Source organism: Xenopus laevis, chromosome 8L (assembly GCF_017654675.1).
Source record: "Xenopus laevis strain J_2021 chromosome 8L, Xenopus_laevis_v10.1, whole genome shotgun sequence".
Lineage (NCBI taxonomy): Eukaryota > Metazoa > Chordata > Amphibia > Anura > Pipidae > Xenopus > Xenopus laevis.
In genome coordinates this window covers 132,630,801-132,644,498 of record NC_054385.1, presented here as the reverse complement: position 1 = coordinate 132,644,498, position 13,698 = coordinate 132,630,801, and the positions used below count along the sequence as shown (strand labels likewise).

The window sequence follows — 13,698 nt, the reverse complement described above, 5'->3', positions numbered from 1 at the left end:
ATTAAATTTCAGTTCCTCTAGTCCAGGGGTGTCCAAACTTTTTGCAATGAGGGCCAGATTTGGTGAGGTGAAAATGTGTGGCGGCCGACCATTCAGCCTGACATTCTTTGTAACATTAACATCATTTAACTCATTTAAACAAGGAATCATGTAGCCGAAGGCTGAAGGTGCAATAGACGTACTGACGTGCCAGTACAGTAAACTAAATGCCAGTACGTGTCTATTACTAACACCTTCAGCTCACAGGCAGCAGTATAGACCTAGTGGCACATCATTTCACTAATGTGCCCAAATATTACGGCTAGACGATTCCTGATCGCACTGTGCTGGCTGCCGCATTATTATTAATTTCATGATGGAGGCTGTGGGCCGGTGTAAATTTGAAGACGGCCACAATTGGTCCGCGGGCCTGACTTTGGACATGCCTGCTCTAGTCAAAAGGGGGGCTCTGGCGCAGTGCAGGAAAAAAGTTCCCCTGTTATTTGTCTGTAATGTCCTCTAATATACATATAAAGAATGGTAAAAAAGCTCGTATTATTTTAAGGAAACTTCAGCAAACCACCTTAAACGGGGGACTTAACTTTCCCAATCTTAAACAATACAATCTGGCAGCCATGATGAGACATTTGAAGGATTGGCTTCATAATTCAGAAATATACACGAACACCTCCCAAGAACAACAGTTTGTCTCTCAGACGAATCTACTATATCTCCTACACATGCATAGAGCGGAGCTTACAACTGACATTACAGATAACCCCCTGTTATACTCCACTTGGCAAACGTGGAAAGAGTTAAGAAAACAGAATAACTTGAATAGCAGCCACTCTTTATACCTACCTCTCTTATCCAACCCTGAATTCCAGAATGGGCGGGCTTTGACAATTTATCAGAATTGGGATAAAGAAGGGGTGACGACAATTCGCCAATTAACAATGAGGGACACACGTAAGCCATTAACGTTTGTACAATTACAAAACACTTTTCCCTTCCTACAACATAATGTGTTTGCTGTTCTACAAGCTCAAACATATACCAGCAGGACTATACGGCTCCTAACAGATGAGGATTGGGACAATGCATTGGACAGGTTCCTTTTACGAACTAACTCCACGAGGGGCACCATATCGCTGAATTATAAGTTCCTACACAACTCTATAGACTATGACAGTGTACCTAAAGGACCTAGACAGTGGACAGTAGACATACCAGAGTTGACCACGGAAGAGGTATTTAAACTGTATATGTACTCATGGCGCACCCTGCCATCTAGCATCTATAGGGAAATGTTTTTGAACCTGCTGCACCGAACTTATCTGACCCCGGAAATCCTTCATGTAATGCAGAGAAGGGATAGTAGTAGCTGCCCTAAATGTGAACAAACTGGAGCTAATCTCATACATTGCTTGTGGTCCTGTCCATACATTAGACGGTTTTGGACTCAGGTACGAGATTATGCAACCAGGCATCTAGTGAATTTCGTCCCATTATCAGCTGCCTGGGCAATCTGGGGTAAAATTCCGACTGATCATTGTAGAATTACGCAGGGTGCTAGGAGGCTTTTATTGATAATATCAGCGGTAGCAAGGAAGACGATATTACAAGTATGGATAACGACTACCCCCCCCACCATTAAACTATTCTTGGAAAAGTTAGACAGAGTTTTTCACATGGACTGGACAGAAGCCTCTTTAAATAAGAATACAATTGTCAAACGGTTCTTTGAAACTTGGGAAACATTTATTGACATATGTCCACATGCGGTAAAGACAAGGCTACATGACTGTTTTCACTATACAGAATGGTATATCACTAGGACGGTGAGTGGTGACCCTCCTATCAATCTGTAGCTTGGTGTGTCCGGCATATTGGATGGGGCTTCTGGCATCGCAGCTTTGGAGACATGGTGAGACCTGTACGGAGATAGACAGTGTTCTTTAAATGATCATCATCTTTTTCTTCTTTTTTTTTTTTTTTTTTTTTCTTCTTTCTTTCTTTGTTTGTTGCAGAACATAGTGGTTTTTATGTTATCCACATTTACATACTGTGTTGAGTTGTTTTTTTTTTTTTTTTTTTATATGTATCTGGCATTCACTAATGCAATTCACCCTCCATCTTTGCACACGTGGATTCTGAATGTAACCTTGGCCGCACAGACCCAACCTGAACTGGCCGCGGCATGTTGAGTATATGCTTTGCTTGTTGGTAATCTTTGCGACTGTTCAGCACGGTCGTTATTATACCTCTACTGTAAAATTGTACTTGGTTTCTGTGCAGGACAGTATGTATGTAATAATGGATAACTGATCTTACAACTGTTGCTCAAATAAAAAATGTTGTTTGAAAAAAAAAAAAATACATATAAAGTGTAATCATGTCCCCTCTCAAGTGTTTTTTTTCCATAGAAAACAACCCCAACCTTGACAGTCTCCCCTCTTACAGTTTAAATCTTCTGTCCCCTTAAATAGTTTAGTTGTACATCTCTGCACTCTATCCAACTCATTTATATCTTTTTTTAAAGGAACAGTAAAACCAAAAACTGAAAATGCATCTCAGCAATAGGACTTCAAGTTTGGCTCTTTTCTGCACTTCGGGTCTTTTCGCGGCTTCAGGACTTCAAGTTTGGGTCTTTTCGCCACTTCGGGGTTTTTCATGGCTTTGGGATGTCAATTTCTGCTCTTTTCGTCACTTCGGGTCTTTTCGTGGCTTTGGGACATCAAGTTCGGCTCTTTTAGTCACTTTGGGTTTTTCGCAGCTTCAGGACTTCAAGTTCTGCTCTTTTCGTCACTTTGGGTCTTTTCGTCACTTTGGGACGTCAAGTTCGGCTCTTTTTGTCACTTTGGGTCTTTTCGTGGCTTCAGGACTTAAGGTTCGGCTCTTTTCGTCACTTCAGATCTTTTCGTGGCTTCGGGATGTCAAGTTCGGCTCTTTTTGCCACTTTTCGTGGCTTCGGGACGTCAAGTTCGGCTCTTTATGTCACTTCGGGTCTTTTTGTGGCTTTGGGACGTCAAGTTCGGCTCTTTTCGCCTCTTCGTCAGTTCGGGACTTCAGCTTTTTGGCGGTTCAGGACCTACGAAAAGGCGGGATGACTTCGGTGCTGCCAAGGGGGGCCCAGCTGTGCTGCAGTTTTTGAAATAGCCAGGCCCCCCTTGGCAGCACCGAAGTCATGCCCCCCTTCAGGCCTGGGCCCGGTATAGTTGTACCCCCTGTGCCCCCCTGATGGCGGCCCTGCCTGTGAAGAGGCCTGCTGGTAGAGGTGGTTGCCATAAAGTAAGGGAGTTTTGTCTGCTGTAGGGATCACTTTAGTATACGACCCCTAGACCCTGGCATGAATATATATTATTATAACTATGTATTTTAAAGGTGCCTTACCCTACCTTTTTGTGCTTGCACTGGGGAATCTATTTCACGGTAGTTGTCTGACTATTTCACTGTCCCACAAGAAAAGTTAGGCTCTCATGCGCCTCTTCATTGAATGACTTATAAACATTTCCCACGTTGCTGTCAGGAATGCCTGTGGCTGCTGTAACAATGACAGTGATGGAAATAGGATCAGATACTACAATGGACACACTGCACATATTTACACTATTTATTATAAACATTATAAGCAGCACATATATTGCCTGAGATGCACAATGAATGGGTTTATATATTGAACATACAGATTTAAATACAAAACCCTGTACAAACGTTGTCTCTAAGAAGACCCTGCCAGTGACATCGTAAATAAATAATGTGAAAATGGCTGTACACTGGCCATTAGCCAATAAAGGCTCCAAACTTAGCCCCCCCCCCCCAGACCAAGTCATTAACTTATTTGTATGGGGAACTAGGAAGGTGCTGCCCAATCAATACCTGGCCAATAATATTTGATAAAAAGCAAAAACAAAACCCAATATGTTTTTTATTATCAAGATCTAAATAAATTTTCACCTAGGTCTTTATAAAATGTGGCCATAAGTGAAAATGTGTCTAGTGCTCAAGTTACTTGATGTAGAGATGTTAACTTGGCCACCTAGAGATCTAATGACAGATTCCAGAAATAAAGGGAGATTCACGTCCATGTTACATGTTAGTAGCCAGTCCCTGGGCAAGCCAGTCATGCACCCAAGGCAACCCGGCTGGCCCCCTCACATGCATGCAATGTGATGATTTGAAGGAGGAGCACACAAAGGTGCGGCGGAGAGTACCAGCGGGGGGACAAGGCAAAAGAAGAGGTATTTGCATGGCACCCCCACTTCGTTGCGCCCCAAGGCATGTGACTCTTCTCCCTACCCCTAGTTCTGGGCCCTGCATTAAAACCTAGCTTGGCATATGCTAGTCATTTCCACCATTATTTTCTTTTTTACATAATTCATTCTACAAGTAACTATATAGATCACTGGTTCTGTTACTTGGATTTTATAAATTTTTTAACATTTACAGAATGGAATTTTATTATTATATCCTTTTGTACATATGGGCCATGGGTCCTTTTATGTTCCCAGCACATTATTTCTCATCTTGGAGTTTTGTGTATTTCAGCTCCTGGGCCAGTTAGGGCACCGGGGTGCAGTGTTTGGTACCCCATGTCGTGTTGTGTTCGATCATCTGATCGGTTGCCATGGGTTACTGCCCAGGTACAAATTTTCCCAGTGTTAATAAATGATCCCACCCTGACTACAGGAGCTATAGTAATGCTTCAACAAATACTTTAGCATCATGTCCAAAGTAGTGCAGCTGCAAGAGAGGGGCAGTGCTGAATCCTTCAAACTAGTAGACGGTAGTGACCCCCAGCTCATTTGTGAGTGTCCCAACATCCACTTAGGGATCAGGCACAAAAAATATTAATGAAATCAGGGCCGAATCTAGGGGTAGGCGGAATAGGTGGGTAGTGGTGGGGTGCTAGGTATGTACCCTCAGTACAAAGGACTTGTCTACCCCCAACCCTGCATGTTTTGTACTTCTACCCACACACTACATAAGTACTCATTTGCACACACTCATAGCGGGGGGAGGGGAGCAAAGGGGCCAGCTGAGTTGTCCAGTGCACCCAGCTGGCTTGGCTAAAGTTACACCAATGCTCCAATGTCTGTTAGCATCCATAATACTGGGGCCATCTAGCAGTTGACTTGTGTCAATGAATGGATTGGCCCAGAAGGTTAGCCCAACCCAGCATTGGGGTTACTGTTTTGTAAGGCTGGACCCCAATATGATGTATGGTGCCATAGAGATCTGGTTATATAAAATACTAACCACAATGCAACTGCTTTGCAAGACTCACTGCCAGCATCCATGGGAGAAAATCGAAACCTAAAAAGCCCTCCAAAGTCTTCTTAAAATCTCAACTAATACAGCAGCAGGCATAGTCAAGATGGCACTGGATGAGGCTCAACGTCTCCTCTCACAAGTTCTACAAGCAGTCATGTAAAGAGCGAATTTACTTCTTCTCCACACTCATAACAGAAACCTAGATCTGGAAAGTGCTCTGAAGGAGTTAACAAACACCAGGTTCTCAGTTTCCGTTTAGTTTGTTTCCTGGTTTCTTCCTGGTTTCAGCGATGGCGACTGCTAGTGTGAGATCTGAGCTGAGCTGCCCCGTGTGCTGGGAGATTTATACAGACCCAGTAACCCTGCCGTGTGGCCATAACTTCTGCCTGAGATGTATTGAGAGAACATGGGACTGGCAGGAGGGGATAGAGGAAGATCCTTCATGCCCTGAATGCAGACGGAAATACAAGAAAAGGCCTGAACTGAACAGAAACATGACTCTGCGTAACGTAGCAGAGAAATTTCTCCCGACTCACCCAGAGCAGGAATGTTCTGGGATCTTCTGCACTTACTGTGACTCCCCTGTAGCTGCTGCTAAATCCTGTCTCCTGTGTGAGGCTTCTCTATGTGTTACACACGTGCGGGTACATAGCAAGTCACCAGAACATGTATTTACTAAACCTACCGCTTATTTTGAAGGCAGAAAATGTTCTGTACACAAAAAGATCCTGGAGTTTTACTGCACTGAGGATGGTGTCCATATCTGTGCCTCCTGCTGCCTGGTGGGAGAGCACAGGGGCCACAAGGTGGAGCCACTGAGCGAGGCCTCTGAGAAGAAGAAAGAGAAACTGAGGAAAGTTCTGGAGAAACTGAACCCAAAGAGAGAGGAGACTGAGAGACAAATCCAGATGCTGCAGGAGCGCAGGAATGAAATGCCAGAAAAAGCAGCCAGTGAGACAGAGAGAGTCGCTGCCCTGTTTAGAGACATCAGGGGACAGCTGGAAGCCCTAGAGGAGAGACTCCTGAGTGACATCTCCAGGGAACAAGAGAAGACTTCCCACAAACTCCATGATCTGATCCAACAGCTGGAGATAAAGAAGGACAAACTGTCCAGGAAGATCCATCACATTGAGGAGCTGTGCAACATGGCAGATCCACTCACTGTCCTACAGGAACCGGAGTTTCATTGGGCTGTGGGGGCAGATACTGAGGGCAGAGTGGAAGATGTTATTGAAGGGGCAGATATTGAGGGTAGATACAGAGATAATATAAATGCCCCTGCTATAGGGGATCTGGATGTGGTACTGATCTCAGAGACATTACTCAAAGGCTTAGCTGATATAGTGGAAGGGGTGAAGATGAGATTATTTCAAGGGGAGATGTTTTTGAGACATGTAAGTAGTCAGTTAGCAATGATAGGGAATACATTGGATACAAGAATGGATCTAAAATGCGGTTTCGTGAAGGCCCTGTTTGGTTTGTAGGGCAACAGCATATAGGTCATGCCATTGGCACAAGCGTATAATGCACATCACAATATAAAAATGACAATGTTGTACTCAAACTTGTTTCTTGATCATAATAAATGCATTGTATCACATTTCCCTTTTATCTTACACCCCATATCCTGGCATTGGCATTACACAGACAAAACTGATAGCATTTCTACTGTATTATCAGTTATATAGTGCCGACATATTACAGAGAAATGACAAACTATTCATACAGATCATTCCCTGCCCCAGTGAGCTTACTCTTTAGTGGTTAAGCTGGGATTGATCTCAGGACCCCAGCGCTGGGTGTTAGTAGTAATGACAACTGCACCATTATACTGCCTTAACCACGCGACCGCCATGAAGTGCTTGCAAATGGCCCGTCGTGTCTGTAATTAACAAGAGTTTTGATACAAACTCGGTGAAGAGCGGAGGGCAATTTTGCTTTATAGTTTTGCTGTTTCTCCATCTGCTTAGCTGGTTTAAAGGGATGGTTCACCTTTCAATATGTTATAGAATAGGTAATTCTAAGCAACTTTTCCATTAGTCTTTGTTATGTCTTTTTTTTTTATAGTTTTTGCATTATTTGTCTTTTTCTTCTGACTCTTTCCAGCTTTTTAATGGAGGTTATCTAAAAATCAAATGCTCTGTAAGGCTATAGATGTATTGTTATTTCTACTGTTTATTACTCCTCTTTCTATTCAGCCTATCTCCTATTCATATTCCAGTATCTTATTCAAATAAATGCATGGTTGCTAGGGGAATTTGGAGCCTAGCAACCAGATTGCTGAAATTACAAACTGGAGAGCTGCTGAATAAAAAGCTAAATAAGTCAAAACCCACAAGTTAAAAAAAAATGAAAACCAATTGCAAATTGTCTCAGAATATCCCTCTCTACATCATACTAACAGTTAATTTAAAGGTGAACAGCCCCTTTAATAAGAAACTGAGATCATCAGAAACAACGTTGGTTCATATGGGCATGGGGGAACAGACTTTAAGCTGCAGGAGAACAAAACCAGTTAGTGGGAGGAGGCTATATGGAGGGAAGTTGGGACGTTAACATTGCATTTTATATATATTATATTCAATTGGATTCAAATTAAATTTTAATGTTATTGTTTATTTATTTGGGTAGGAAAGGGAATATTCTTAAGGCTTTTCGAAGCTGCTGGCAGGGCCGGAGCTAGGGGTAGGAAGAGTAGGCACGTGCCTAGGGCGCAAAGCTGGAGGACGCACCTTCTCTGCCTCTGTTATCCCCTAGTCCAGTCCCTGCTCTGGCCGACGTTGCGCGTATCTTTGTTTTGCAAAGCGGCCAATACGCGAGTGCGCATGCGTTAAAAAACACAAGTGCGCATGCACGAAAAAATACGAGTGCGCAGACTTGTGTTTTTTCGCGCATGCGTATTGGACGCTTTGCCGGGCCAGGCTGCCTAGGGCGCCTGCCCGCGTTGGCCCGGCACTGGCTGCTGGTGTAAAATAACAGATAATAAGTGGCTGCAATCCTGTTCTTAAACCAGAAAGTGCCGATAAAATAGAAAATTGCATTTATTGTACTAGTTCCACATTTATATCATTTATATAAAATCTTGGGGAAAATAACATTGGTGAAGTCATTGCTTTGGGCAATGAGATAAAAAAAAGTCAACATGGTTAGGACCGGGGACTTTTTTATCTTATTTATCAGTAATAAAAGTTAAGTTTTAATGGTGTATAAATACGAGCTTGTGGACATGCTTCGATGGGAGGGTGCAAATACATGGGTCAGTTCTTTCTCTTTCTTGTTCTCCTTCGAATAATAAATATGCTGCTCAATATGTTCTATGTTTGTGGGTTCCATGAGCTCAGTCTCTTCTCACAGTGTATGTATTGGGCAATGACATGTTTATGGTTTTCTCTCATCTGTGTACAAATGATTACATGTTTTTATAATGGCAATATGCAAACTGCCCCTCCTTGTTCTTCCTTTTTATAATAATAAAAAGAACAATACATAGCAAATAATTGAGAGCTTGTGTGCCTGATCATTTAATGGCAACCAACCTGTTCTAATTGTCTCAAGGTGGCCATACACGTTAAGATCAGCTCGTTTGGCAAGGTCACCAACAGGCCCGGATTTATGGAAAGGCTACCAAGGCCCGGGCCTAGGGCAGCAGGCTTTTAGAGGGTGGCATGGAGCCCAACACACCCTCATTGGTTTGGAAGCTCTGTGGCTGATCATGTTCAGTCATACTTTTTTTAAAATTTCCCATGCGCTAATCCCGAGTGCTTCCGGTATGATGATGAAAATTTGTGCATGTGCACAAATGAAGGGGAGGGGACAGGGGTGATGAGCGGTAGCAGGCCTAAGGGCACCCGCTATGTAAATCCAGCCCTGGTCACCAAATGGGATTTTAACCCAATATGCTCACCAAAAGCAGGACAATATCGTCTCTAGGGCCAAAAGATCAGATTATAATGAAGGAAATGGGTGTAGATGGGACGAGGACGGCATCAACTAGCCAATGAGGTCCTCGATTGCCAGAAAAATTAAACCTCCCTGATTGATATCTGGCTGATTTTTGGCCTGACATGGATCGGGGAGACCCGTCGGAATGCCCCATACATGGGCTGATAAACTGCAGAATTGGACTAAAGGACTGATATTGGCAGCTTTAATCTGCCCGTGTATGGCCACCCTTACATGGTACAGTTAATAAGTCCCAGCCCCAAGGAACTGGTACAAGTAGCAGCTACTAATATCCCTGTGTGGCATGATCCTATCTCAGTGCAGTACAATGTTTCCCAGTACTGGGTCAGGTACCACATTAAATGATGACGTAGGGCACCAACCATCTGTTTGAACGGCAAAACTTTTTCGATTTAGCCAGTTCCAGGTCTCTGCCCTTTATCAAGTCTTATATTTCAGACATAATCCCTAGTTGTTAAGATATGTATTAATGTATTTGCTTTCATAAAGATTCCAAAGATTGAGCTACCGGTGTTCCCATCTCTTAAGCAGAATGGTAACACAGTCAATATCGCTTGCTCTCCGTGTCTCACTAACCTGTGCAGAGTGGTGCAGAAGCCCAAACCGGGCTGTCACTGCAGCAGTGAAGGTGACTCCAGGCCTGACTGCACTGGAAGTGGAGATGACACCACTGCTCGAGTAGTTACCCATCACTGTAATACTTTGCCTTGTGCGCACCCCAAGTGCCTACAGGGAGCCACTAGTTGAAGGGAGTTCGCTAAAGGGAGGGAGTTGGAAAGGCACCAATGATGCAGAAGTTGGAGATGTGCCAAAACATCACACTGATTAATCCAGAAGCTAGTAAAGGAGAAGGGAACCCTGTTCGTGAGTGTCCAATGAAGCAAGCAAGCAATGCGATCCGATCGGCGAGGGGGGATGTTCAGGCCTCAGTAACCTCAGGAGGCATAGTACCTTTGGTGCCCCACAAAGTGGATTTTGTGCAGGTGTAGTCAGCAGAGTTTTTACCTTGCAGTCTGCTAATCAGTCTGGAGTTCCTCCCTACTACCACTCCTCCAATATGTGCGCTTCATCTCCTAGTCTGTTACAGAAGGAATGTGCCTACTCCCCTTAGTGCCCCCAGGGGCTAACTGTCTGGGTGCCATATTACCCTGGTGGGTGAGATCCACATTTGGCCAAGGTATCAATCCTATGCAATTTTGCCAGCAATTCCCTTAACTTTTATTAAGTGGGCTCACCTTCTTAATTGGGTCACACCGTAAAGACCAAAAGATTCATCAATACAAGTTGTATGAAGGAGGCCACAAAGCATCCGCAGTGCTGTGCTGCAAAACTTTTATTCCAAAAAACACACACACACACACACACATATATATATATATATATCTATATAGATCGAGCAAAAAAATGCACTGCTCAGTGCGGTTTTTTCCTCGATCTACAATTTGAAGTTTTTTTTGTTTTTCGAGAGTGCCAATATTCCAATGTTGATATATATATATATATATATATATATATATATAAAAATTTGAGTAAATGGATGCACACCGGGATTTTTTAAAAAAAAGTTAAAACTCGCTTTTATTTAAATACTTAAAACATGGTCAGGTCAACGTTTCGGTCTCCATCTTAGACCTTTGTCAAGACCCAAATGGTTGGTTAAAAAAGTGCACATATATAGATACATTAATCCCACCCACAAATGGTTACCCTACCACTGCTTACTTTAAATCAAAATATTGGCCCTGTTATATGGATTCAGGCATTTTCAAACAACGTTAGGTGCAGCCGCGGGTAAACCAAAAAAAGGAAATGTAAATAAAAACAAAAATTGGACAATTGGACCATACAGAAACCTGATTCTTCAAGGCAGAATGTAAGGTTATGAAATCTTAAACCAATATTCAATGTTACACTGTTCCAGTAGTTAATTATTCAACTAGACCTAATAGATCTGCACATATCCGCTATCTGAATTCAATCAATACATCCCTAGTGGCAAAAAGATTGTCAACGCTCATTCAAAAAGCATAAGAAGGAACAGTGTTCATTTAACCCCGAGGGTGCCAAAGTGTTCAGTTTTTTGATCCAAAACACTTCCCGTTGCAGTAGCATCTTAGATCTATTCCCACCTCTACTCAAGGGGGGAATGTGATCAATGGCTATATATTTGAAGGTGGGCAGCCTATGTCCCCTCTCAAGGAAGTGCTTGGCCACTGGTTTCTGTGTCTGTCCATCCCTAAAAGCCGTACTAATCGCAGACCGGTGGCCATCCATTCGTAGCCTGAGGGTTTGATCCGTTTTTCCTACATAGGAAAGCCCACAAGGACATGTTACTAAATAAATTATGTGTGTGGTGGTGCATGTTATATGGTGTTGGATCTGGAAGCGTTTACCTCTATGAGGATGTAAGAAAGATGTGCCTGGAGTCATGTAGCGACAAGACGTGCAGCTTGGGCAGCGGAAACACCCTAATTTTAAATCTGCTAACCATGTTTTTTTGTTAGTTATATAACAATTCACTGGGTCAGTCTTAACCAGTAAATCACGTAAGTTAGTTCCACGCTTATAACTAATCATAGGTGGTTCAGAAAGTACATTAGCCAAGTCACTGTCTGCCCCAATAATATTCCAGTGCCTTTTGACCATATTCCCTAGATCTTTAGTACCCAAATTGTATTTGGTACTAAAGACTAGTTTTGGGTTTTGTTTACATATCTCAGATGTATCATTACATTTTTTATGTAAAAAAAGGTAGCTGATTGGTTACAGTTGTGAGGTAAGGGGGCAGCGCTAAAGGGAAAGCACATCCTAATTGGATCAGTTACGCATGGGATTGCTTGCCCCGCCCATAATCTCTGAGGGGAAGAAAAGGCCTCAGTCTGTCAGATTTCCCTCTCAAATGGCAGACATGAGTTATGCTGAAAGACAATGCTACATAAACCCGCACAGCAGCAGCATATACTGTACATGTTTACTCAGTAGTTCTGCACCCTGACATTCACTCTCCTCCATTTCACTTGCTACTGACTGAGGAGAAGGGGCGGGGCTGAGTCAGGGCAGAGAAGGCTTCAGATTAGGGTTTTGCACGGTGAACCAATTGCCTTTCAGACATTAGAGAGTGATAGACAAAGGAACCAATCCTGCTTTTGCTTACTGCCGTTTGTTGTACCTCGTTCAGGGGTCCAATAAGATATGGTTTAAGACTAAACAGGTAGTTGTAGGGGATTGCTTGCCCTGTCCTCAATTCTCTGAGGGGAAGAAAAGGCCTCAGTCAGAGTCAGAGTTTTAATACAGTCACATTTGTTTCCAGAAAAAATGGAAATTAAAATAATAAAACTGATGTTGGGCCCAGTGAATAGTCTGAGAATCCCTGCTCTTCATAATACTAACATGTAACATGGAAGTTAATATCTCCTTTATATGTGGGATCTGTAATTTAACCTTTAATTAATGTCGAGCTGAAATGAGTGTGTTTATTAGTTTATCATATTGGACACAGCTTAACGTGTGGTGCCTTTTACTTTATATTGTGAGACAAATACTGTGGTGATTTGTATAAGAAAACTGCAGTGAGTTCATTAATAGGCCTTGTTCATGTATTTTTTTCTTAGAAAAATGTTTTTCTCACACAGATTTTGAGAGATTTTGTTGTTTTTTTGCTTTTTAGCAAATGTTCTTATTGTTCGGCCAGGTATCAATTGGGCAGCGCCTTCTCTGTGCCCCATACCCATGTCAATAAGCTTGTCAGGGTCTTCCTAGAGCCCCATTGGACAAAGAACAAGGGTCCTATTGGTGCCCACATCCTTCCATATCCCTTGTATATCCCCCTCCAACATATTCTGCCAATACTCCTGTTCTGGTGCCTTTACCTTTCCTCTCACCCATTGGGCACAGCCCAGGGTTCCCCAAAATCACTAGGAACCTTTTAGTTTATAATTATTTTAGGCAGTGCCCTCTTTACCTCTTGTGCAGGGTTTTGTTTATAAATCTGTATGTTCAGATACAAACACCCATTCACTGTGCAGCACTACTGCATATGTTGTCAATATACTGTATGTGCTGCTTATAATGTTTATAATAAATAGTGTAAATATGTGCAGTGTGTCCATTGTAGTATCTGATCCTATTTCCATCACTGTCATTGTTACAGCAGCCACAGGCATTCCTGACAGCAACGTGGGAAATGTTTATAAGTCATTCAATGAGTAGGAGGAGGACATGGGATCCTAACTTTTCTTGTGTCAGACAAGTACCAGGAAATAGATTCCCCAGTGCAAGTACAAAAAGGTAGGGTAAGGCACCTTTAAAATACATAGTTATAATAATATATACTCATGCCAGGGTATAGGGGTCATATACTAAAGTGATCCCTACTGTATGGCAACCACCTCTACAGACAGGCCTCTTCACAGGAATATACTTAATAAAAACAAAATGGTTTATTCATATACATGTACCACTGGCTGGTGGTGCCTGTTGCCA

The 13,698-nt window shown here is 42.7% G+C and overlaps 1 protein-coding gene across 1 annotated transcript; it reads left to right on the top strand.

Annotated features, from left to right (window-relative positions):
• The first annotated feature begins 5,239 nt into the window (after positions 1-5,239).
• On the top strand, positions 5,240-6,853 carry LOC108699461 (E3 ubiquitin/ISG15 ligase TRIM25). The gene has a single exon (XM_018231548.2). It carries the CDS (start codon positions 5,544-5,546, stop codon positions 6,735-6,737), a length of 1,194 nt encoding a protein of 397 aa, XP_018087037.1. The 5' UTR covers positions 5,240-5,543; the 3' UTR covers positions 6,738-6,853.
• Positions 6,854-13,698: the final 6,845 nt, after the last annotated feature.

What these genes read in the sequence shown, in the direction of transcription:
- LOC108699461 (XM_018231548.2), top strand. Translation starts at nt 5,544, where the DNA reads ATGGCGACTGCTAGTGTGAGATCTGAGCTGAGCTGCCCCGTGTGCTGG.